The sequence below is a fragment of the Bison bison genome, unplaced genomic scaffold (genome assembly GCF_000754665.1).
Source record: "Bison bison bison isolate TAMUID 2011002044 unplaced genomic scaffold, Bison_UMD1.0 scf7180017864093, whole genome shotgun sequence".
Lineage (NCBI taxonomy): Eukaryota > Metazoa > Chordata > Mammalia > Artiodactyla > Bovidae > Bison > Bison bison.
Genome location: NW_011494665.1, coordinates 699,876 through 725,723, shown reverse-complemented (window position 1 = coordinate 725,723; position 25,848 = coordinate 699,876). Strand labels below are relative to the sequence as shown.

At 48.7% G+C, this 25,848-nt stretch overlaps 2 protein-coding genes across 3 annotated transcripts in view; one reads left to right on the top strand and one right to left on the bottom strand.

Annotated features, from left to right (window-relative positions):
• The window catches only part of IQGAP3 (IQ motif containing GTPase activating protein 3), a 38,706-nt gene extending 24,552 nt beyond the window's left edge, over positions 1-14,154 (bottom strand). The window contains exons 1-12 of one of the 2 annotated variants that reach the window (XM_010838227.1): positions 14,065-14,154; positions 11,755-11,842; positions 7,808-7,964; positions 7,095-7,172; positions 5,752-5,828; positions 4,934-5,001; positions 4,730-4,843; positions 4,311-4,489; positions 3,780-3,867; positions 3,060-3,223; positions 2,235-2,322; positions 505-668 (exon numbers count right to left, since the gene is read on the bottom strand). In XM_010838227.1, coding sequence (XP_010836529.1) covers positions 505-668; positions 2,235-2,322; positions 3,060-3,223; positions 3,780-3,867; positions 4,311-4,489; positions 4,730-4,843; positions 4,934-5,001; positions 5,752-5,828; positions 7,095-7,172; positions 7,808-7,964; positions 11,755-11,842; positions 14,065-14,101 — 1,302 coding nt within the window. In that variant the 5' untranslated portion in view covers positions 14,102-14,154. The remainder of the gene's footprint in view (positions 1-504; positions 669-2,234; positions 2,323-3,059; positions 3,224-3,779; positions 3,868-4,310; positions 4,490-4,729; positions 4,844-4,933; positions 5,002-5,751; positions 5,829-7,094; positions 7,173-7,807; positions 7,965-11,754; positions 11,843-14,064) is intronic. The other variant, XM_010838228.1, reaches the window with a different exon arrangement.
• A 2,766-nt stretch (positions 14,155-16,920) lies between these two features.
• Positions 16,921-25,525, top strand: TTC24 (tetratricopeptide repeat domain 24). The gene is made up of 11 exons (XM_010838431.1): positions 16,921-16,946; positions 18,756-19,465; positions 19,658-19,861; positions 20,459-20,587; positions 20,723-20,835; positions 21,175-21,273; positions 23,981-24,078; positions 24,214-24,311; positions 24,911-25,007; positions 25,174-25,240; positions 25,430-25,525. Exons 2-11 carry the CDS (start codon positions 18,760-18,762, stop codon positions 25,523-25,525), a joined length of 1,707 nt encoding a protein of 568 aa, XP_010836733.1. The 5' UTR covers positions 16,921-16,946; positions 18,756-18,759.
• The last annotated feature ends 323 nt before the right edge of the window (positions 25,526-25,848 follow it).

Below are 25,848 nucleotides of genomic sequence, written 5' to 3'. Positions count from 1 at the left end.
TGAAACTGTCTTCATTCGCATCATCTACACCTCCCTCCCTGTCTCTGCTTGGACCCTCGGATGTGTTCTAACTTCTCCAGCAGGCTGGGAAGGCCCTATCACTTCACCATCAGAGAAGCTGTATGGACGAGGGGAGGCGGGATAGCAGAGTGGTAAAAAGCATAGGCTTCGAGTATACTCGGCTTTGCATGCACTCCCAGCACTGCCAGCTATAGCCATTTGGGGCAAATTACTTAACCTCAGCATCTGTTTCTTCATCTCTAAAATGGAAATACTACTTATCCTATAGGGTTCTTTTAGCATTAAATGAGTGTTTAAAGCAGCGTTTGCTCAAAGGTATTTGCTATTATAATATACCCAGGATGGCAAGGATGGCAGCCCCCCTCCCACCCCTAGTCACTTGCCAGCATTTAACAGTGCTCTCATGGGTGCTCTGGACTGACTGCTCTGATCCCTCCAGCTGCTTGGGAACCCGAGAGCTGGACCCTCACTTCTAGGGCTTACCCCCTGCTGCTGCTGCTGGAGCACTGCCAGCTCCTGCTGGTACACAGCCGAGGCAAAGGGGTACACTGGAGGCAGCTGGGCTTCTGGGCACATCAGCTCCTTCACAGTGTCAGCTGCCACTCCCCTCCGGATAGCTTTGTTGATCCTCTGCACAGCCCGGAGCACTGCAGGGGAGGAGAGAGAGGCTGTGGAGGCTGGGCATCCAGTGCCATTTCCATTCTCCTAGCTAAATAGATTCTGCTGGCAATCTCTGAGTGGAAATGGTTTTGAACCTCTGCTAGGTTCCAAATGTATTTCTAAATGTTCAGGAGGAAAAGGGGCTGGGTCGCTTTAAGAAGAGGTTCTGGAAGAAGCAATTTGTCAGGCCTAGAAGTGGAGTAGCTCAGCAGGTAACAAGGAATGGCTGTCATAGCCGAGGTGAGTTCCTAAGGTGGTGAGCGCAAGACTGACAGGAGGTTATGGGGCGCAGCTAAGATGAGGTTGGTCAACCTCCAGAGACCAAATCTTGATGACAGGGCACAGGAATAGGGAACCAGCTTCAAGGCGGAGCCATTTGGGCTGCAAAGGGGCCATGGTGCATCAATGTAGTTTTAGTTTTCAAATGCTGGGGCTTATAAAATGCCAGGCAGATATGGGCATTGCCATCAAGGAGCACAAAATCTACTGGAAAAAAATAAGGATACAGAATTACTACATGGCATTGCTGTCACGGCTATGAAAGGTATTTCCTTTCCCCACTAGTACCCTGGCAGTGCAGGGGAGGGGAGACTTCAGGGGAGAGAGGAGGACGATTTCACAGAGGAGGAAGCTGTGAGGCAGCTCTGTGGGACATTTTTATCTGGTTCCCACCGGTGACAATGTGGGGGAACTGTAATCTAGAGGACAGAGCCTGGCAGTGGGCAAGGCTGCGGCCATCAAGCAAGAACAAGTTGTCTGACCCGGCTAGGCTGGTGGGATGTGAAGAGAAGGGTCGGAGAGATATTCAGAAGGTCTCACATACCAGGAGGAGGAGGAAAAGGGACTCAAGTCTTGAAGAAATATGGAAGAACCCGTGAAGGTCTGAAGGTGCGCAACAAAGAAGATCAGATCAGATTTGTCAGATTATTCTGGCACGAGGAAAGAACTGAGTGATAAGCAGACCATTAGCCAAGAGTGACCTGGGGGCTCCGCAGAGCCTGCCAGACAAAGGTGAAAGGTGACCGAGCAAGTCCAGACAGAGGCAAGCATTCGCGCCAGGTATGGTGACCACAGGCCTCTGCAGGACGCTTGGGGCTCTGTTTTCCTTCATGCTTGCTCTCCAGGTTGATCCCCTGGGAGGGAGACAATCACTAACTCACATTCTTTTACTGAAGAATTCTATCTGTACAGCATAATTTTAAGGGAAACTTAGCTGCATCACGAGTTTCTCTCTCATCTGGGCCATCACTATATTTTGGAAGCCAAAGGAACCCAAGCAGGTTGAAACGGTCAAAATACAGGGCAAGTGCTTACAAGGAAACTGCCTGCCCCAGGAGTTCAGCCTGGTGCAGAACTGACTGTCATTATCTCCAAGGCCTTAATGAATTTAACTGTAGCATCCCTCTAGGGAGCCAAGAATAGGGCATACTAGGTGGCAGCTGGGAAATGGAACAGCAGTCTGCACTGCTCTGTACAGAAGCCAGCCAAGGAATTACACTCTTCCAAGAACCAGGGATACAGCCAGACCAGGTCTCAGCCTGGAGGTGACTTACTGGCTTGTTCCTGATCACCCTTTATGTTGGCCGCAGCCACACCAGCTTGGACCTCCTCCTTTTCCAGAAGCTCCATCAGGCCCAGCTCCTGGAAGAGGGAAGAGATGCAGTAGAAGAGAGTCCTCCTGGGGCCGTGAATGTGCTTCAGGAGCAGCCAGCGAGCGCCCCAGGTCCACCCAGTCGCCTACCCTCAAGCCCACCTCCCCCCTCTTTTGGCAGACTAGCCTGGCCCGCCCAGCCCTAGGAACTCATCTCTAACCTCTGGCTTTTTCTTACCCAGCAAACATCGGAAGTAACAACACAGGCAACACAAATATAGTGTCTGGGAGAAAGTCAACAGCATTGAAAATAAGATTGCTAACTTGAAGCCTCAACTCAGCAATGGCGGAGCATATCACTGCCTATCAGGATGCTCCCCGGGGCCCCCTGGTCAGTATGAGAGGTGCTCAGAGGGCAGAAGCTGACCAATCTGGTCCATTAGACTCTGGGGTAATTTAACCATTTAAATAGGCTTCCTTGGTGGCTCAGATGGTAAAAAATCTGCCTGCAATGCAGGAGATCTGGGTTCGATTCATAGGTGGGAAAAGATACCCTGGAGAAGGGAATGGCTACCCACTCCAGTACTCTTGACTGGGAAATGTCATGAATAGAGGAGCCTGGCTACAGTCCATGGCATCGCAAACAATTGGACACAACTGAGCGACTAACACACACACACACAGCATGTAGTCAGCATGTACTAGATACAAAGAATTGACGGTGGTGAGGCTCTCCACCATCCCATAGTCAGATAGAGAAGGTAGCAAGTCATAGACAGAGCCTGACCTGCGCTTTCTGCTCTCTGTCTGAGCTCAGCTGTTCCAGGTACCAGTCCGCAAAGTCTCTCCTCACTCCTTGCAGGGTCAGGACAGGGTCTTGAAGAGCCTCAAGCAAGGCCTCGGGGCTCTGTCTTTCCAGGGCATCATCAACAACTTCTAGGGCCCCACGGACTGAAAAGACCAAGACTCCATAATGGAAAGCCAACCCCTCGTCATTCCCAGCTCAGCCCGCTTCTTTTCTGCCCAGGGTTACCTCCACCCCTGCCCCCTGGGCTCCTAGGACCCAGCCTAAATTCTTTAGCTTGATCCTCATGGTCTTCCCAGCTCATCACTCCAGAACCTGAGGATACCCTTACCCAAACAGGCAGGTACAGACTCCATCCTGGGCCTTCAAGCAGCCTCTCCTGCCCTGATCCCCCATCTCCATTCATCCATCCTCCAAACTCTCTTCTTGAAGGACCCCACACCAACTGCCCCCAGCGCCAAGGGCTGAATGGCCTTCCCCTTTGTCTCTGTCCTCTCCATGGCTCTCCATTCAAACAGAAGCCCCCTTGACAGAGACTGCTTCTCCAGACACTGACAGATGTAAAGAACACATATAGCCTTGACTTTGAAATAAAGGTTGACCCAAGGGAGGTCATGGGCCTTCTGGCCTGAGAGAAGCTAACCTCAAAACTCCCTGGGTGGGGGCTAATCCCTCAAACCTGTCCTGGCCTGTCCCTCTTACCATTGACATGGTTGATGTTGCCTTGGATTTCTGCTTGAGTTAGGTAGCAGTCATAGATGTCCTGGCTTTCTCCATCATTCTGCAAAAACTACATTGAGAGGGGAACCTGGGAAAACCAGTTCAATCTTTCTTACTCCTCCCTCCCTGTATAACTATTTGGACTTCTGGGGGTCTTCTCAAAGCCAAAGATCAGTCTGGTTAGAAGGAATCTGGGGAAATTGTATGACCTAACCCCCTCCCCCGCCAGCCAGTACTAACACAGTTAAGCTGAACTAACCTTGGGAATCTCCAGTCCAGTCTCATCCAGTTCTACATTCCAATCTCTTAGCCCTGCCCCAGAACCTTTTCCCCCATTGTCTCTTCTGAATTCTTATCATTCTCCTCAGTTCCTCTCCTATTTCTCTATAGTAACTGACAAGTTAGTTTCTCCAGGCAACTTTACTCAGAGACAGGACAGACAGGAGTCCTGGTTTCACTAGAGACTTTCCAGGCCACCCAGCTTTTTGGCCCTTGCCAGCCAAGTCTCCTTACGCGGTTCCTGGAGTTGGCAGCCTTTTCCATCTTGGCCTGAGCCAGAAGCTCCTGGTAGATGGCTGCCAGAGGCTCTCGAAGATTCTCCAGCAGAGCATTGGGATTCTGCAAGGCCGCCAGGGTGTCTCTGACCACCCCTCGCTCCACTGCCTCATTGATGGCAAGAACAGCCGCATGGACTAGGAGGGGACATGAAAACAAGGTCAGGAGGCCAGAGCAAACCCCAGTCCAGCTACAGCATAATCAGCTGCAGACCACTCTGACATTACCCTTTTTTCTATCCACGAGGCCAGGCAAGTCAGGTAGCCATCATATGGCCCTGCCTATGATGAGAGGTAACCAAAGTTTTTGTGGGGGCATAAGGCTCAGAGTCCTCCCATACCCACTGAGTGACACCAACAGGTGAGCCTGATCTCTACCTGCAGCCTCATCCACTGAGAGTTCATTGGCCAGGATGCCCCCGATCTTGCTGAAGGCAGGCAGCTGGAGGTCATACTTAGCCAGTTCAGAGGCCATGTTGCTGAGTTCCTCAGCTGCAATGATAGGACAGGTGCCCTTCATCAGGCCCCGAACCCCCAAGACCCCACCCATACTGTGGAGGTTGGGGGAGGAGATGGGCTTACCTGTGAATTTCACCTTCCCATATAGATCATGTATCTGAGGAGCCAATCCCAGCCGGAAGAGGAAGAGACTGGGAAAGAATGGAAGGCATTGGGGCCTATTCATTTTGACAGGCTCCCTAGAATAGGTTTGCAGGAGATACTATGGGAATTTAGAGATGAAGACCATTCAGCACCTGCCCACAACTCATCCCCCATTTACAGGGAGATAGGCAATGTAAGTCAGCCCAAGGCAATGCTGGAGCAGATAAGGAAGATGCTATAGGAGGTCTGTGGGGATTGGGAAGGCTTTACAGAGAAGGACACATTGCAGCAGCAGGTCATTGGATGGAGATGTAGGATGCAAAGGGCATAGCAAGCAGAGACCCACTGAGCTAAGGCATGGCCACGTGAAAGGATGCGGGAAATGAAGCCAGGAGGAGATGACGTGGTGGACACAGAAACAGGTCAATCACTTTCTGTGACTTAGCCAACTGGTTGCTGATGGCTGGCTGTAAGCAGGACTAAACAGCCGTCTCTCTTCACACTGACTGTGACAGCATGTGACCCTCCTGATACATCCTAATCGGACTTCTCTGCACCCTAGTCACAAGCTGAAGACTCTTCGCTGCCTGCCCTTTCCCTTCACCCACAGAGGTCACACGTAAAGGTGCCCTCCAGCACACACACAAATCTAAACAAAACTAGGTAGATGGAAAACGTCAGTCCAAGGAGTGCTCCCCGTGGTCCACCCTCCGTCCTTCCTGTGTCGGTGTCTGTTGCTGTTGGCTCTTGGTTGCATCCACCCATGGAACCCAGATGACAAAGTCATGGTCTCTCACCTGAGTGCATGGATGCAGTAGACCACCCGTGGCATGTTCTTCTTGTCATAAATGTCCGTGGTCTCTGGGAAGAAGGTCTGGAGGGGAAACCACCCGATTACTGCCACTGGAGACTTCTAAGCAGCACCAGATATGGAAAGAGGGGCTGAGGAATGGGTCTTCCTATCTGACCTGGGATGCGTGTTCCTTTGTTGCCTGGGGCTTCTGGGTCAATTTCCCCAACTCTTTACAGCCAGCACTCATCCACATACTCAGTGTAAAAGAAAGGCACTGGGACACACTCCAGCTGAGGCCCAGCCACAGACACACAGCCAAACCAAACATTAACCCAACATCAGACGAGACTATCAAGTCTACAGGATGCAGGCCACACGCTCCAGGAGAAATAGGTGCCTCCAGTCATCCTACAGACACAGCCAGCCTCTCTCCCTCACCTTGGACTCTCACCAGAGGTGGCATGCTGGGAGCTGGCCATGACCCCAAAAAGGGCCCAGTGAGACACACACTGCCAAGGACCACACAGGATCAGGATGTGCCATCACTGTGTCCAAGCCAGAGGTCTCTAACCAGTGGGGACCCCTCTAAGAGCTAAGTCACCCCTGGCATGATTTCCCATGCCACCTGATGACAGTAATGAGCTTTAACCTCAATACATCTCGGTTACCTTAGATACATAAGAAAGGACCAAATCTCGGGACTTAAAAGCATTCTAGCCTCATCAAGGACACATGTTTCTATTGTTTCTGCCTCTCACTAAAGCTTCTTTCTTAACTGCCACTTCCTTGTCTTATAGTTCTCTCCTATAGTGCAGAAAAACACAGCATAGTCTTACCATGCCTTAATATGTATAGTCTTTACAATCTGCAAAAAGAGATCAAACAGACCATGTGATCTTCCTAACAACCTTGTATGGTAGATAGGGAGGGATCACTATCCCCATTTTACAGGTGAGAGACAGACCGGGAGTCAAAGAGCCGGAGGACACACGGCATGTGTCCAGCTGGGGTCCTGGCCCAGGCTTCCAAGCCTGTCACCTAGGAGTGTGGTGCGTCCTCACTTCACACTATGAAATTCTGGTGGAAAGACAGCCCGTCAACACAAGGCCCACCTCCTGCATTATACAGGGGCCTCACTGACTAACGGGAACAATGCATCCTGGGCCAGGGAGCCTCCACCTCCCTTCACTTGACATACCCACAGGGAAACAGAGGCAGAGACCAAGTAACAAGGTTCAAAGACACATGGAGATGAACACTGAAGGGTCCCAGGGAGATAAAGCATGTGTATGGTGGGAGTACTGGTAAAGAGCAAAGATGAACCCCAATCTTAAGGCCCAGTGTTACCGAAGGCAGACCGATGTGGGCTATTGCAGACAGCCAAAAGTTGATGTTGTCCGTGTGACGGAAATGCAAGCCAGTTGCCTGAAAGGGAAGAAAAGAGAAGAGAATCTATTTCCACAGTTCTTGGGGTTTGCTATGGGTAGAGTCCAGACCGGAATTTGAAGATTCAAGGGGTGAGGGCAGAGGACCCTGCCCTATGGATTTCCTATGCCCCCAGGATGGAGACACACAGACAGACAGAAACCACCAGGTATGGATGCCCCAGCAGGGCATTTGGGAAGGATGGCACTGGGATGGGATTAGCAAGCTAGTATGGCTTCCGAGAAAAGGGGAGTCCAGAGCTGGGATGGGAAGGAGAGGCAGGCTGGGCTGGCTAGAACACAGGGAAGGGGAAGCGTGCCCTGGAAGTACCTTCAAGGAAGTAGAGCCCACAGCCTCTGCGTGTAGACTGTAGGTAGAAAAGCCTGCTTGGAGGTTCTCATATTAGGGCCTCTCAAAACCCACCTAGAAAATGCCTGTTAAGGGTGATACACGTTGCCTGGCTGGCAGATACCCATTGAAACCTGTTGTTCTAGTGCAAAGATTAATAGCATCCTTTTCATCCTCAACAGTAACCAGGTCTGGACAATAAATTGTATGGTCATCCCACTCTAACAGCTTTGAGAAGAGGGAGTTTGAGAGGAAGAATGTAGAGGGTAGAGACCTCTGCTCCCCACCTGGTACCGCAGCTGCTCCGCATCATAGATCTTCTTCAAGGGAACCACAGAGGGTGCGAAACAGTGGCCCAGCTTGGCCAGCAGCACTCCGTTCCGGAGGCTCTCCTCCAGCTCCACCGGGGAAGGCAGCTCCTCCTTCAGGCAGGCCTCCATCCAGCTGAGAGCATGAGAGTAGTTGTGACCCGCTCGGGCAGGCCACAGCACTACATCCAATCCCAGGACCTTCCTCCCTCCCTCGCTCCCTTTAAGCAGCCTCTCGCTCTCTCCTGACTCCTGCTCCTGCCCTGCCCCCAACACCCACCTCTGCCCACTGCCTGGCTGTTTCCACAGTCTTCCAAGCTGCCTCAAACACCTGGATTGGCCAGTCCTCAGCCCCCATCTGCCCCATATATCTTCCATGACAGATACTGAAGCTGCCCATCTTCAGTGAGGCTTAAACAGTCTCTTACCTGTTACATGATATAACCTCTCACTCAGTCTGGTTATGCATTTGAGTGCTGAACCAAACCCGCTCACTTCTCTTATTCTGCATGTTCTCAGAACCCAGGCACACAAAGGTCATGTCTACACAGCTCAAAACCCAGTTTGATGGTTTTGATGACGAAGAGGGGAGTAGGATTGAAGCAAGGGGAGCAGCACAAACAGACAAAAAGGAATCAGGAGACCTGCTTTCCACACCCTCTCCCAAATTCACGTCTCTGAGCCTCCAGTTGCATAATCTGCAAAATGAAGATACCACCTGTACTTCCCACTTCAGCGGGCAGCTGCCATGATTAAATGAGATAATGAATGTGAAAACACCTTGAATGTAAATATTAAGTATTATTATGGTTGATGAGTATATAAGGGAGAGAATACGGGCTCCCATCTGAGAGGCCCAATATGTGGGCTCCTCCTCCACATTTTGGGATCTATAGGAAAGTATCTGTTTTCAAAGAAAGAGCAAGTCACACTTCATTTTATGCTTTCTCTACCACAGACATCTGATTTCCTATCTACCCCATCCTACCTACTTTTTGGGAGAACATTAAAATTACACTACTGATTGAAAGGAAAAAATTAAGCATTTATCCTTCCTTTAGAGCCAACATCCATTCATAGGAAATATGGGGTAGAGTGGAACAAGTAGAGTGAGACAGGAAATGAATAGAAAAAGCCAGAATGTAGGATGTTCTAAAGGACAAATGACTTGGTTTCTTCAACAAGTCAGTGACATAAAGAACTGAAAAGGGGAGGTGAGCTGTTTTAGATGAAAGAAGACTTAATAGGACATAATAACCAAATGTAATATATGAATTCTTTCAGATCCTTAACTGGATAAGTCAAGTGTAAAAATATGTGATTTTTTAGGCAATCAAGAAAATTTGAAAATGGCCTGAGTGTTGATCAAGGATTAATGGATAACTTAGGTAGATATTATAATGGCATTGTGGTTATGAAGGCAAATGTCCATATACAGAGATATATATTAAAGTATATAAGGGGGATAAAAGGATGTGATGTTGTATTTGTTCACAGATGGCACACTCGTCTTTGCAGAAAATCTGAAAGCATGACACCAAAAAACTCCTGGAGATAATAAGTGATTATAGCAAGGTTGTAGGAGACCAGGTTAATATATAACATTCCACTGCTTTCCTATATACCAGCAGTGAGCAAGTGGAATTTGAAATTAAAAACACAATACTGTTTATATTAGCACCCCCCTCCAAATGAAATTAGGTATAAATCTACATAAGGAAATCTACAAAACTGATGATGAAATCAAAGAACTAAATAAATGGAGAAACATTCCATATTCATGGATAGGAAGATTCAATATTGTCAAGACGTTAGTTCCTCCCAACTTGAGCTATAAGTCAATTCAATCCTAATAAAAATCTCAGCAAGTTATTTTGTGGCTGTCCATACAACATTTCTAAAGTTCACAAAAGGTGCGCCCAGCTAGCTTAGTTGGTAGAGCATGAGACTCTTAAAGTTTACATGGAGAGACAAAACACCCACACTAGCCAACATGATATTGAAGAACAACAACAAGTTGGAATACTAACACCACCTGACTTAGCCACAGTAATCAAGACAGTACAGCACTGCTGAATGAACAGACAAATAGATGAGTGGAACCGAACAGAACCCCTGTAAATACAGTCACTCGATCTTTGACAAAGGAGCAAAGACATTCTTTTCAACAAATGGTGCTGGAATAACTAGATATCCACATGCAGAAAATGAATCTAGACACAGACCTTACACTCTGCACAAAAATCAACTCAAAATGGAGCATCTACTCCAAAGTAAAATGCAAAACTGTAATAAATATCCTAGAAGTCAACATAGGAGGAAACCTAGATGACCTTTGGTATGGCAATGACTTTTTAGATACAGCACCAAAGGCACAGTCCTTGAAAGAAATAATAAGCTAAATTTCACTAAAATTAAAACCTTCTGCTCGACAAAAGGCAATGTCAAGAAAATAATATGACAGTCACAGATTGGGATAAAATATTTGCAAAAGAAAACATTTACAAAAGACACATCTGAGGAAATTTCCTGGAGGTTCAGTGATTAAGACTTGGTGCTTTCACTGACAGGGCCCAGGTTTAATCCCTGGTCAGGAAATTAAGATCCCATAGCCAAAAATAAATAAATTAAATTAAATTCGTATTTTTAAAAAAGACATATCTGATAAAAGATTGTTACCCAAGATATACAAAAACTCTTAAAAACAACAGTAAGAAAACAAACAACCTGACTGAAAAATGGGATAAAGATCTTAACAGACACCTCACCAAGAAAAATGTACAGGTTTGGCTCTCCCTTGAGCCAACCTGCTGTTCTAACAGCATCTCCCACTCTAATAAACTTTATTCTCCTCTCGTAAGAAAAAAGAAAAGAAAGAAAGATATACAAAGAAAATAAACATATGGCAAATAACCTGAAGAGATGCTGCACATCATATGTCATCAGGGAAATGCAAATTAAACCAATGATGAGATACCAATATGCACCTATTAGAATGGTCAAAGTCTGGAACACTGACAACATCAGTGCTGCTGAGGCAATGGAACAACAGGAACTCTCATTCATTGATGGGAAGCCACTTCGGGAAGCCATTTGGTGGTTAATGTACTTTTACCATGTGATCCAGCCATTGTGCTCTTTGGTATTTAACCAAAGGAGTTGAAAACCTACATCTGCAAAACATACTGTCAAAACTTAGAAGCAACCAAGATGACCTTCAATAGGTGAATGGATTAATAAACTGTGGTACATCTAGATAATGGAATATTATTCAGCACTAGTAACGAATGAGCTATGAGACCATGAAAAGACATGGAGGAAACTTAGATGTATATTACTAAGTAAAAAGAAATCAATCCTAAAAGGCTACATATTGCATTATTCCAGGTAAGTAAAATTCTTGAAAAGACAAAACTATGGAGACAGCAAAAAGATGAGTCAGTGCCAGGAATTGGGGGTGGGGTGGGAGAGAGGGGGTGAATACGTGAAACAGAGACTTTTTAGGGCAGTGAAACTAATACTATAATTATGGAAGGATACATGTCATTATATATTTGTTCAAACTCATAGAACGCCTACAATTCAAAGAGTGAACTCTAAGGCAAACTATGGGCTTTGAGAGATTATGTGTCAAAGTAGGTTCATCAATTGTAACAAATGTACTACTCTTGTGGGGGATGTTGATGGTGGGGAGGCTATGTGTGTTACTAGGCAGGGGATATATGAAAAATCTCTGCATCTTTATCTTAATTTTGCTGTGAACCTAAATAGGCTCTATAAAGTCTTTAAAAAAATAAAAGCTGCTATTTCAACTCTCCCTTTCCCACAGAATGGACTCTTGTCTTTTTCCGTTTGCTTTGGGGGCAGATGCCTGGGGTGCGCAAGATGGGAAAAGGAGGCCAGAAAGAGGCAGCCCCTCTGCTCACCGCTTGGCTTCCTCCAGCCGGCACAGGTATTGGTAGGCGATGTTCTGCCGCCTCTGCTCATCCATTTCCTCCGCTGTGAGGCGTTCATCTGAGGAGTCAAAGGGAGCATTAGACAGAGGGCCATAGCCAGGTTCTTCTTAGTAGATTTTCTTAGGCAACTCTGCTCAGAGACTGGAGGCAGCTCCCACATGCCTGTCCCCCTATTCCCAGGACGCTGGCTCCTGGGAGCTACCATTCTTCTGCTACCATTCAGTAAAAATATCCTAGTCAGCACCCTGTTAGAGGGAGGATCCTTCCTCTACTTGGAGGCATTCCTTCCCTTTCCAGCCATGTTCCTCTCCAGCCATCTTCCAGACCTCCTCCTTCCCGAAACTTCATAGCCCTTCCCTCAGTTACCTCCTTTCAGGGATGTCCAGATACCTCCTTGGCTGGGAACTTAGCTCCTCATTTTATCCCTAATTAGGCTCTGAGTTCTCCAAGAACTGGACTTCTGTCATCCTCCTCATGTACTCTCCCAGAGACTAGGTTAACAGAACCAGCTAAGATGCATCAATCAGCAACCATTCATTCATTCAGTACCTCCTGTATGTCGCACTAGACTAGTGGACCCCTACTCTCAAGAAGTTGTTATTTAGCTGCTCAGTCCTGTCTGACTCTTTTTGACCCCCAGGGACTGTAGCCTGCCAGCTCCTCTGTTCATAGGATTTTCCAGGCAAGAACACTGGAGTGGGTAGCCATTCCCTTCTCCAGGGGATCCCTGGGATCCCACCCAGGGATTGAACTCAGGTCTCCTGCTTTGCAAGTGGATTCTTTACCATCTTAGCCACCAGGGAAATCCAAGCAGAAAGGAAGGAAAAGCAACTCAACAGAGAGTACCATGTGAAAAAAAAGCCACTCAACTTGGGATTAAATGGAATGACAGAGAATTTTAAAAGATTACAAAGGTGTAACCTTTTGCTATAGGTCACCTGAGGAAGAAAATAATCTCCAAGCTAAATAAAATGCAGACAATAATTTGACTCCCAAACTCAAGAACAGGAAATCCCTTAAATGAGGCCGCATTCATATTCTGCCTTAGCCACAACCTCCTTTTATCCTTCCCCTAACTCTTCTCTCCCATCCGTCAGTCTCCTTAGGGAAGACAATACAAAATCAGACAAAATGAGAGAAAGCTACATATACACACCAAGAAAATAAAGTCAGAGAACTTGAAAAGAGAGTTTAGCAAATCTGTCTCTGACTCAGCACTTAATGCCATTCCGACTCTTTATCTCTTTTCCTTATATTGCTTATCCTATGATACGACTTGGGGGAGGGGCAGGGCTTCTTTGAATTGGCAGTTAAGCAAGTTAAAACACACACACACACCCCTCCATGTTCAGATTTGAAAGCACTGGCCAACAGCAGGAAATCCACCAGTTCCTCTGAGGGGGTGTACAAGGAACAAGTGTTGGTTACTAAGCATGGAAAATAAACCGGTAAGTGAATGACCTCACTCCAGAATTATGAACTGAGGACTGTGAGAGATGGGCGGGACTTTGTACATACACAGAGTCTTAAAAAAAAAAATCAGTTTTCCTGTTCTTTTCAGGTCTGAAACTAGCTTTCTTTCAACTGATTGGTAGACATGGACTTTGCTTTTTGAATCCAAATGGAGAAGAAGGGAAAGGAGTAGAAGATTTTGCTTTCACTCAGGTCAGATGAAAACCTTTCTGCACTTCCATTTTTCCGACCCCACTCTAAAGCAGTGTTTTGAAAGTGTGGTACATGGACTACCTGCATCACAATTAGGTGGGGTTATGGAAGAAGCCCAGTGGTGCCTGTTATAAATGCAGATTATGGACACAAGTTGAGACCTACTGTTGCTAACGCTCTGGGATAGAACAGACACCATAAAGTTTAAGAGGCATTATCTCAAAGAAGCACCAAAAAGTCAGGGAAGTCCCTCATGTCTTGTTAGGCGTTTCGTCCCCTGACAGTGCTTGGCAAGTATGAACTGCTGAATTTTTAAGGAGCCAACCAGACCACCTACATTCTCCCAGCCCCGGAGCCCCAGAATTTGGGAATAAGGGAGAAAACTCTTTGTAAGCTTTGAAACGCGGCACAGAAGTCAGAGCATTTCGCAGCTCACAGCTTTACTCCTGCCCGCCAGAGTCCGAACTGGGTGCTCCCTCTCCACTGAACACAGTCCGGCCGCCCCTTGTCCAGCGGGTACCGCGCCCAGCCCCAGCCCCAATCTCTCCCAGGACTGCCGTGTCCCCAACCAGGGGCACCACAACCGGATCCTACTCGGCCCCTTCTAGCACTCACAGATCGCCCGGCCTGGGCCCGCTCCTCTCCGCTCCATGTTCCTCCTTCTTCCAGGTTTGAATCTCCCGCCGCCCAGCCACCGCCCCTCACCGTTGCCACAGGCGGACAGGATACTTCCGGTCTATGCCGCAGGGGGCTCTGGGATTTGTAGTACCAGGTTTCGGAGGCGTGACACCAGGTAGAAGGAAGGATACAACTCAAGGCTGGGAGGACCCTTCTTGCGGTACTTTGGGTCGCTATTTCTCCAGGGCTTCTTCGCTGCTAAATCGTCTTATTTCGAGTAGCCTCTGCTCCTGTCCCTGCCACTTTCATTTCCCCCAATAGTCCCATTAACCTCACTCCCGTTCCTATAGTGTTCTTTGGTCTAGCTAATTTGAGGGCCTATTTTGTGCTATGCGCTGATCAACGTGGTGCTGATGCAGAGATGCGTGCGCGCTAAGTCGCTTTAGTCGTGTCCAACTGTTTGCAACCCTATGGACTGTAGCCCGCCAGGCTCCTCTGTCCATGGGATTCTCCAGGCAGAAATACTAGAGTGGTTGTCATGCCCTCCTCCAGGGAATCTTCCCGACCCAGGGATCTAACCTGCATCTTTTATGTCTCCTGCGTTGGCAGACGGGTTCTTTACCACTAGCACCACCAGGGAAGCCCAATGTAGAGATAAACAAACATAGCTAATGCCCTAAAGAAACTTGCTTGAGTGATAAACACATAATCAAGTAACTCAGAGGTCAGTGATACACAGAGGGAGCAGATAATTGCTGTTGTTAAGAGCAGTGAAATAATAATGCTTTGTGAAATAAGTCAAATAGAAAAAGGCAAAAACTATATGATATCACTTATATGTGGAATATAAAAAATAATACATGAATGTATATACAAAGAAGAAACAGACTGACAGACACGGAAAACAGACTTGTGGTTACCAAAGAGGAGAGGGACAAATTAAGTGTATGAGAGAAACAGACATAAACTACTATACATAAAATAGAAAAGCAACAAGGATTTACTGTATAGCACAGGAAATTATACCCAATATCTTATAATAGCCTATAATAGGATACATCCCCTGGAAGAGGCATAACCCACTCCAGTATTCTTGCCTGGAGAATCCCCATGGATAGAGGAGCCTGGTGGGCTACAGTCCAAAGGATCTCAAAGAGTCAGACATGACTGAGCCGCTAAGCAGAGCACATAATAGGTAATAATCTGCAAAAATACTGAATCACAATGCTGTATACCTGAAACTAACATAGGTTTATGAATAAATGATACTTCAGTTAAAAAAATTCAGATGACTGGATGAAGTAAGTGTTTGAGGAAGAGTATGTAAAATAAGAAAGGAGCAAAGGGCGGAGTGTTGGGGAACACTGGTATTTTAGAGGTGGACAGCCTGGTGGTCCAGTGGCTAAGACTTCATGCTCTCAAAGTAGGGGCACAGGGCTTCCATCCCTGGTCAAGGAACTAGATCCCACATGCTGCAACTAAAGAGTCTGCATATTGCGACGAAAGGTCCCACATGCCACAACAAAGATTGAAGATCCTGCATGCCACAACTGAGACCTGGTGCAGCCAAATAAATAAAAATTAAAAAAAAAAAGTGGACAGAAGGCAAGCAGAGGAGATGGAGAAGGAGTTGTCAGCACAGGAGAAAGACAGCCAGGACACAGTGGCTCATGGACCCATGTAAGCAGAGATTTGCAAGGATATGTCAGATACAGCAGGGAATCAAACAAGAAAAATGATCCAGAAATGATCACTAGATTATTAAGAGGTCATTGGAACCTTGGTGAGATCAGTGTCAGTCCCTTCCCCCTTCCCAAATCATTTTTATTCCTTTAAGAGAGGCTGCTCAGTGAGCAACAGACTGAGCAGCATATTTGACTCTGGTTATGCTGTGGTAGCATCCTGAAGGCCCAGCCCATGGGCAGAAGCCGCAGGCAGCTAGGAGAGCCCACCTCGGGCATGGGCACTATCTGTGGCACACAGCACTAGGCTTGCACACAGCAGGCATTCAACCAAGTCTGCCTGGCAAATGCAGGTGAGCCCAACTACTTCCTTATAATTGTGTTTCTGGCCATGGCCTCTCTACTTAAAAGAGGCCTTTCTCCTAGATAAATGAGGACATTTGCTTTCTGATGCAGGCCACCCTTGGTGAGTTAGGGCAGGAGGTGCTGGTTTTCCTGGGTCCTGCTGTTCTCTCATTAAGCAGAACCTGGAGGTTGCAGATCAGTGGAGCTGGGAAAAGGAGTCCGGGGGCAGAGAGGCTCCTCTGATCTTCAGGCTTTTCCTGACCATCAACTTTTCACCCTCTTCCCAAATGTAAAACTACCACACAGAAGCACAGTGTATGAGTGTGTTCGTGTGTGTGTGAAAGGGTTCATTGCTGGGACAACCCATGCCTCATTAAAACTTGCAATCACGGTTAGTGGAAAGGACCTTAGGCTAGTTAGCCCAGAATCAGAAAACCTGGGCTCTAATCTCAGCCTCATGACTGCTTTGTGACCTCAGGCACACCTGCTCTTCTGAGGTCCCTTCCTCTGTGAAATGAGGGAATGTGATAGATGATCTTTGAAGCTATAACTAGCAACAAGCCCTTGCTGCTTTGATTCTTGCTTGAAGTGAAGGACTTGAAGCATGTGTCTGCAAGAGTCGGGAGAGGTGAGGCAGGAAGGGCAAAGAAATCCAGGTATTCTGTGCCCAAGCACCAGCAGAGTTCAGCACTAAGATAGGATATTTGAGCTGTCAATCAAAGAATTCCCTAGGCATTGAGGGCGGTACCTGGTTGTCTGGTAACCCAAGGGGCTCTGAGCTAAGAGCTGAGAGAGGTAATCCTAGCCAGAGGGACCATTCCAGAAAGTCAGCTACAGAGAAGATCAAAGAAGGTAAGGCGCCTGTGCCTGGGGCCCCAAGGTCTGGTGTGGGGGTAGCCAGGAATGCCCAGGAAGGAGGGCCTCAAAGAGACAGAATTTCTGGGTGCTCTTAGGAGCAGGGGTAGTTTCTTTAAAAAGAGAATGTATCACCTTTGCTTGCTTCTCCTAAAAAAAAAAAAAAAAAGAAGCAGGGAAGAAGAAGAAAATGGGAGGGACTGAGAACTGAGCTCTTGGGCCTTTTCCACTCCTTTTCCCATCTCTTGGGAGAAGAATTCAGGAAAAAGGCTTTGCCTTTCTTGGGGAGAGATACTAACGAGAAACACATGCTGACGCGAGAAATATATTTGGGTTTAACAGTGCCCCGGAGACAACAGCAGGATGTTAGGCGACCAAAACTAGCAAGCAGACAGAAAGTCAAGGAGGTAGCGGGGAGAGAGGTTCCCCTTGAGATAGGGAGTAGGCAGTAAACGGAGACACAGAAGCCTTGCTCGTGAAAGTTGGCTCGTCGCCAATTACATGGCCTAGTCAGCTTTGTGCCCCTAGTGCCTTGTATGGCTCCTGGCATACAGCAGGAGTGCACTGAGCTTTTGTCGAACTGACTTGAACTCTACCTTGAGATTAGACAGCAGGAGTATGTAGATTATGAGTGGATGTCTTCGGATGCACCAAGTGAAGGAGATGGTGGAGCAGAGGCCCTGTATGTGCTCTGTTCGTTCATCCATTCATTTATTCATTCAGTATACCTTTTTTATTGTGGCAAAAATCTATATATAACATGAAATTCACCATTTTAAACCTTTTCTAAGCTTACAGTTCAGCAGCATTAAGTATACTCCCATTTTTGTGCAGCCTTCACCACCATCCATCTCCACAACTTTTTCGTCTCATTCGGGAAACATATTTTGAGAATCTACTGTTTTAGAACATTCAAGTTGCTCCAAATCTCTTAGGGGAAATGGTCAAGAAAGTCAACGACCCTAACCCGGTGTGAAAAATGCCATAAAAGACCTAAGGACAGATAAGCACTATGGGAGTACAGAAGAAGGACCCAGTTGGTTGAGGGGAGGGCCTTTCTGAAGGAAGCTGTTACTTGAAATTGTTGCAAGAAAGAGAGTGGTTCGAGAGAGGATGGTCACATCCCAGGTCCGAGTCCCTGGGGTGGATGCCAAGTATGTGTTCTTAGCCTCATGCAGGAAAGAATTCAATGTTGAGCCATAGTAAAGAGAAAGAAGGTTTATTCAGGGAAGAAACACCCTCCATAGACAGAGTGTGTGGGGTTGTCAATTTTTACATAGGCTCTTGGTGGGTATTGTCAGTATTGAGGTGATTACACAGGCTAATGATTGGGAGGAGTATTCCAGTTGTTTTGGAAAAGGGGTGGGGATTTCAAGGAATTGGGCCACACCCACTTTTTGACATTTTGTGGTCATCCTTAGAACCATCATGGCACCCGGGGTGTGTTACATTGAGAGTATACTGAGGCTCAAGGTCAAGTGGAAGTTGAGTCCACCATCTTGGACCCAGTTGGTTCTAATCAGTTTATGTTGTGTCCTCAGGCTAAGTCACTTTTTTAAAGACTGTGCCCTGCCCCCTCCTTGTCTTAAAATGAGTCTTGGAGGATGAGCAATTAGTCAGGACATTGGAGTGAGAGTTGATGTAGTGTCCAATGGGATAGGTGGAGCAAAGTGAGATGGCAGAGAGAAATCCTTGAAACCCTGAGGGTCACACCAGAGCAGAAGTAGAGCTGAATTGCTATAGAGGGACAGTGGTCCTTTGGAAGACCAAAGATAACATACTGACTCCTCTGCTCCCTATTGTCAGCACTATGTCTTCCCTCAACACTGAGGATACCCCCCAAGAACCCTCACTCTCGTCCTCAAGCTCCAAGAAGAAAAAGAAGAAAAGAAAGTGGCCTCAGCAAGAGGCCACCATCCAAGCCCTCACCAGGGCTGGCCACAGGGCCCTATTGGCTGGCTGGAACCATGAGGCCTTGACCAGCTTCCAGAGGGCCTTCCTCCTGGCTTCCAAGTCATCACAAACCAGAGACACCCCTGTTCTCCGGGCCTGTGCCTTCAACCTGGGGGCTGCCTACGTGGAGACTGGGGACCCAGCCAGAGGCCTTGAGCTGCTCCTACGTGCTCAACCTCAAGAGACGGCCCAGGGCGGGTGTCATGGCGACCAGTGTTTCAATGTGGCTTTGGCCTACCATGCCCTGGGTGACCTGCCTCAAGCTTTGGCCTGGTACCACAAGGCCCTGTGCCACTACCAGCCACTAGGTGACCAGGGACAAGCCCAGGCAAAAATGGGAGCCTGCTACCGAGCTCTGGGACAGCCTGGGCTAGCAGCCCACTGCCTGCAAGAAGCGAGCCGGGCCTATGCCCAAGCAGGGCAGCCCCAGGCTGCAGCCCTGACATTGGGGGCTGCAGCGGGGTGTATGCTGAAGAGTGGGCAGCATGGGGCGGGTGAAGTCATGCAGGTGCTGGAGGAAAGACGGAGGCTTGCTGAGAGAAGCACTGAGCGGGGACTGCTGGGTGAGGCCTTGGGGCTGAGAAGGTGTGGGATCTGGGGGATTTCTGACCGGGTGATACTCTGAGACATGGGGTGGAAGCAGAGGCCTTTCTGAGGGCTGGGAGGGGCTGGGAGAACCCTGGGAGAGTGGGACAGAGGCTGCACCAGTACAGCTTCAGCAGCATCTGGCCAGTGACCTTGGCCATGCCCTCTAGGGCAACTCTATAACGATCTAGGCCTGGGCTACTCCCAGCTCCAGCTGTTCCCGCTAGCAGTAGAGGCCTTCCTGCAAGCCCTGCCCCTGTGCCGGGAGCCAGGAGAGGAGGCCACGGTGCTAAGGAACCTTGGGATGGTCCACAATGCCCTCGGCAACTATCAGGAAGCCCGGGAGCTCCACCAGAAGGCTGCCGACCTGCACGGTGGGTACCAGGGACTGGGGAGTGAGACTGAGACCGAGGGGCTAAGAGGGGGGTTCCAGCTGGGGCCCCAAGGCTGGAACTCTAGAGCTAATTGTGGTTATACTTTAGAACTAATTAGACTGGGAAGTCCAGAACCAGGGAAGAGAGAGTGGGGGTGGTATAGCCAGGCAGGACAGAGGGTTATGGGCCCAGAGGCTGAAGCCTGGGGTTGGGAAGGCAGCAATGGGCAGAGAGAAGAACCTAGCTGGAAGGGGAGGCCTGAAATGGAGCCCAGTGCTTTTTCTAAATGATTGTGTGACTTTCAGCACATTACTTTCACTTTCTGAGCTTCAGGTTGCACGTGTATAAAAATGAAGCTATTAATACCTGCCTTGCCTGCCTCCCTGGGTTTTTATGTGGCTCAGAGTAGCCTGGGGAGGCATTCAGACCAAAACTCAGGCTGGGTTTCAAGAGTTCAAGCCTTCATGGTGCCTCTAGAGGTGTGCCAGGGTTGCACACCAGGACTCCTGGCAACCCTCCCTTCCTCGTTGGGGGGCAGGGTTCTGATGCCCCAGCAGGCCAAGTCCTCTCTTAGGATGGGGTGGGCTCTGTCCCCAGGCTCTGTGGGGCAGCGGAGGGAGCAGGGCTGGAGCTTTGGCAGCCTGGCATTTGCAGTGAGCCAGCTGGGAGACCACAAGGCCGCCAGAGACAACTACCTACATGCTCTGCAGGCTGCCCGGGACACTGGTGAGGGGAGCGGCTTGCAGGCGGCTTGGGGTGGGGCAAAGCCTGAGGATCCTTGGGGCTGGTGGGAGGACCTCTAGAGGGGAAGGTTGGTGGGGTTGGGAGCCAGGGGAGGACTTCTCAGACTGTCTTCCCCAGGGGACGTGAAGGGGCAGTGGCAGGCCTGTGAGGGTCTGGGGGCTGCTGCAGCCAGACTGGGACAGCATGACCAGGCTCTGAAGTACTATAAGGAAGCGCTGGCCCGGAGTCCGGTGAGACCCTCCATCCCAGAATCGAACTGTTTCCCAATAGCCCTCCAGTTGCTCTCCTGACATGCTTTCTCCAGCTAATATTCCTGTCTCTCCCCACCATCCATTCACCCACCAAATGTGCACTGGGCACACAGTGTGCTGGGTCCTGGGACAGTATTGTGAGGAAGAACCCACCTCTGTCCATGGTTCTGGGTAGGCGGTGGCAGGATGCTGGCAAAGGCATGGGGATGGGCTAGAGAAGAGAAGAGACAAAGGCCCCTCCCCTCCTCCTCTTCTATTTCCTCCCCGGTCCTGAAGCCCAGGCTTTTCCCACTACCCCATTATCCACTCTCTCCCCAGAAGGAGTCAGATTCTGTGCGAGAGCGGCTGGTGGCCAAGCTGACAGATGCCATAAGGACCCACTTGGCCCGGGGTGGACTGCTTCCGACTCACACCCTGGTGAGATGACACCTGAGACAAGCAGTAGTGGGTGAGGGGGAGGTTACCCGGAGAAAGGGGTGGTGATAAGTGGAGCTGATGTCAAGGATGCTGCACTTGACTGCTCATCTGTGTTCATCTGCCCCAGGGCCTACGTGTGGGGCACATACCACTTTCCAGAGGCCACCTGGGGGTGGGGAGCTGGGTGGGGGATTGTGGCACGTCCCCAACACCAGGGCTGTGCTAGGGCTTTGGCTGATTGGTAACTAGCCCAGTGGGTGAAGGCCAAAGGCCCCATTGAAGATGGGGCTTCCCAGGTGGCTCAGTGGTAAGCAATCCACCTACCAATGCAGGAGCCCCATGAGACACAGGTTCCATCCCTGGGTTTGGAAGATCCCTTGGAGGAGAAAATAGCAACCCATTCAGTATTCTTGCTGGGATAATCCCATGGACAGAAGGAGCCTGGTGGGCTACAGTCCATCGAATCCCAAAGAGTCAGACATGACTGAGCACACTTGTATGCACGCACACCATCAAAGGTAACTGAGCCAGACCTGCAGGACGTGGTTTTGTCTCTAGCTGCAGTTCCCCAAAGAGCCACAGGATGGGAGCAGTGCTCCAAGGATGTGCTCTCTCTCCTCTCATTCTCTAGGGGACAGTTCTCTGTGGGTCTCTACCCGTGCGCCTCCTTCTCTGAACTCCTCCTCCCTCCCTGTCTACCTCCCATCCTCTCTCAACAGGTCAATGTCTCTTCAACTGCCTCTTCCCTCACACTTTGAGATTTCTCAGGCAACCTACTTACCCAAGGAATTGAAATTATGGTTGAATATTTGTTATATTTATTTGCTGGGTTTTATGTCTCCACCACACGATTGCACTCATCTCACATGCCAGCAAAGTAATGCTCAAAATTCTCCAAGCCAGGCTTCAGCAGTGCATGAACTTCTAGATGTTCAAGCTGGATTTAGAAAAGGCAGAGGAACCAGAGATCAAATTGCCAACATCCACTGGATCATCAAAAAAGCAAGAGAGTTCCAGAAAAACATCCACTTTTGCTTTATTGATTACGCCAAAGCCTTTGACTGTGTCGATCACAACAAACTGCGGAAAATTCTTCAAGAGATGGGAATACCAGACCACCTTACTTGCCTTCTGAGAAATCTGTATGCAGATCAAGAAGCAACAGTTAGAACCGGACATGGAACAACAGACTGGTTCCAAATTGGGAAAGGATTACGTCAAGGCTGTATATTGTCACTCTGCTTATTTGACTTCTGTGCAGAATACATCATGCGAAATGCCAGGCTGGATGAAGCACAAGCTGGAATCAAGATTGCTGGGATAAATATCAATAACCTCAGATACACAGATGATACCACCCTTACGGCAGAAAGTGAAGAGGAACTAAAGAGCCTTTTGATGAAAGTGAAAGAGAAGAGTGAAAAAACTGACTTAAAACTCAACATTCAAAAAACTAAGATCATCTGGTCCCATCACTCCATGGCAAATAGATGGAGAAACAATGGAAACAGTGAGAGACTTTATTTTCTTGGGCTCCAAAATCACTGCAGATGGTGACTGCAGCCATGAAATTAAAAGATGCTTGCTCCTTGGAAGAAAAATTATGACCAACCTAGACAGCATTTTAAAGAACAGAGATGTTACTTTGCTGACAAAGGCCTGTCTAGCCAAAGCTATGGTTTTTCCAGTAGTTATGTATGGATGTGAGAGTTGGACTATAAAGAAAGCTGAGCGCTGAAGAATTGATGCTTTTGAACTGTGGTGTTGGAGAAGAAAGACTCTTGAGAGTCCCTTGGACTGCAAGGAGATCCAACCAGTCAATCCTAAAGGAAATCAGTCCTGAATAGTCATTGGAAGGATTGATGCTAAAGCTGAAGCTCCAATACTTGGCCACCTGATGAGAAGAACTGACTCATTGGAAAATACCCTGATGCTGGGAAAGATTGAAGGAAGGAGGAGAAGGGGACGACAGAGGATGAGATGGTTGGATGGCATCACGGACTTGATGGACATGAGTTTGAGTAAGCTCCAGGAGTTGGTGATGGACAGGGAAGCCTGGTGTGCTGCAGTCCATGGGGTCTCAAAGAGTCAGATACGACTTAGTGACTGAACTGAACTGATGTCCTCTCTTGGGAAGATCCCCTAGAGAAGGAAATGGCTACCCACTCCAGTATTCTTGCCTGGAGAATTCCATGGACAAAGGAACCTAGTGGGCTACAGTCCATGGGATTGCAAAGAGTTGGACACAACTGAGTGATTAACACTTGCACTTTTTCATCCATGTCCTCTCTTATTTGAAAGACTAGGATATCATATTTATAGTTTGCAGGTAAAATTATCTTGGTATAAGCAGTTGACTGGATTAGGCATCAGAAAACCTGGGTTCTATCCGAAGTTGGCCACCAACTTTCTATGACTTTGTCCCTGGAGGCCCCAGGAAGGATGAGGTGGTCATCAAGCTCTGGCTGGGTCTGATAGTCCATGAGCTTGAGTTCTAACTTGAGAGTTACTCCTGGGGACCTTAACAGAACAAAGGGCCTTGCCCTGTAGTTTCATCCTTAGACACAAGGCACAGCCCAGCTGTCTCTAGCACTTCTCTGTCTCTCTGGGGCCATTGTGTGTGGAAGGAACGTACATTCACACCACAACCACAGCTGGGATAGCCATTTTTCTCAAACTGATCCCATTTACCCCTCTTTATTCCTAGACCTCAGCTCCAGAGAGATCCCTGGCTCCAGGTGGAGGCGGCCTGGTGGAAGGGACCCCAGCCAGGGTAGGCAGGGGCACACCAGGAGTGCAGCATAGGTAAGCAGGGCAGAAGCAGAGCTTCAGGGATGGATGTGGTCTCAGGGTGTGTTGGGAGGTGTCACAGCCTGGCACAGTGGGTAGGAAGGGAGCTGGCCAGAGTACCACTCTGCTCCCTGTTTCCTGCCTCTACAGATCTTCTGGTGGGTGGGAAGATGAGTTAGAGGAAGACCACGAGGGGAAAGAGGAAGAATCCGCGAATGTTCCCACATCTCGGGCACCAAGGCTGGAGGGTGAGTCTAAGGAAGCTGCTTCTAGCATCGCCGCCCCCCAAATGCGAGTGCTCTTACTTCCTTTACCCCACCCTCCCACTCGTTGTATTCCCAAGGCCAGGACCAGCCCTCCCCGCTTTCTGCTCCTCTCTCAAGGCCCTGGACCATTTTGCCTAAACCCTTTCCTGAATCTGCCTCTTCTCACCTGCTCCTGAGGCTTTTCTAACATCTAGAACTCTGTATCTTGGAGCACCAAGGTTTCCACACCTACCACATGCCAGGCACTGGATGCTTTTCTCACCTTGGCTTACTAGGCTCTTCCCCCAAAGGCTTTGCACTCTGAGGACAGAGTTCCTTGCTTCTTGGTGACTTGAATTCACTGATGTCTTCTTTTCAGTGTGTTTTCTTCCAGGCACCAGGCACACTGGTGAATCATTCCCATCCAGTCAGTCCAAGTTTGCTAAGCACCTGCCCTATACAGGGGTATCCTCTGCATACAGTGACCAAAACATCCCCTGACACCCACCCTCCTGGTTCTTCTTCCAAAGATGTCTCTTTCCCCCCGTGATGGTTCTTGGGGCAGCGAGGCCCGTGATGAATGTGTTTGTCTCTCCATCCAGACCCAAGACCCAAGGCCCATCTCTCATTTGGAGGCCAAGGCCCCCTCAGAATGGAGAACCCTGGCCTTCTGGTACCCAACGTGCCCCGTGGCAATAGGTAGGTACCTGGGAGGAGGGATGAAGCCTGGAGAATGGATAAAAGAAGTAGGAGAGGATGTGAATTTGGATGACTTTAATGGAACATGATCACTTAAAGTTGGGGGAAGAGGTGGTCTGTTGCTTGGGGACATGGTGCTTTGAGCCTCTCTGACTTTGCCCTTTAGCAGTCTGCATAACCTTCACCCAGCTCTGGAGGTCCGGAGTGTCCCCCGCCTCCTGCATGGCCTGAGTGTAGGCCTCGGTGAAAGGGAGAATCCTGCTGAATGGGGGAACGCATGGCTTAAGCATACTCCCCACTGCCCTGGAGCCCACCAGCAGAGGTAGGGCCAGAAAGGGTTACAGAAGTTGGAGCCAGAGCAAGCTCCCTTCTCTTCTCTCCCTAGTCACTCTCACTGGCAAGCCCCTCTCTGCCTCCTTCAGGTCATTCAAACAGCCCAGGGAACCCCCTGGCAGGAACCCTCAGAGGAGATCCATGGAGTCTGGCTTCTGCATAATCATGTGACCATCCCCGGCTAGCCACAGCATGGCCTCTGCAGTACCCTCCCAACATGCACACTTCAGGGACTTCTAGGGCTGAACCCCTTCCCCGTCATTTCCGGTGAGCACTGCATGGGCATGGAATGCAATGTCTGCAAGTAGGCCCCCGAGCAGGCTGCACGAGGGCTTGCCAGTCTTAGCACCAAGGCGTTCTGGGTGCTTCTCATTGGGATTTTTGGATTCAATAGGGAAAAGAAAAAAGGAAAACGGATGGTACATTTTTCCCCTGTCTTTTTGGCATCAAACCTCACAATCTGGCCTTGCCAGTTCTTAAAAGCATGACATCTTGTTTAAGACACTTT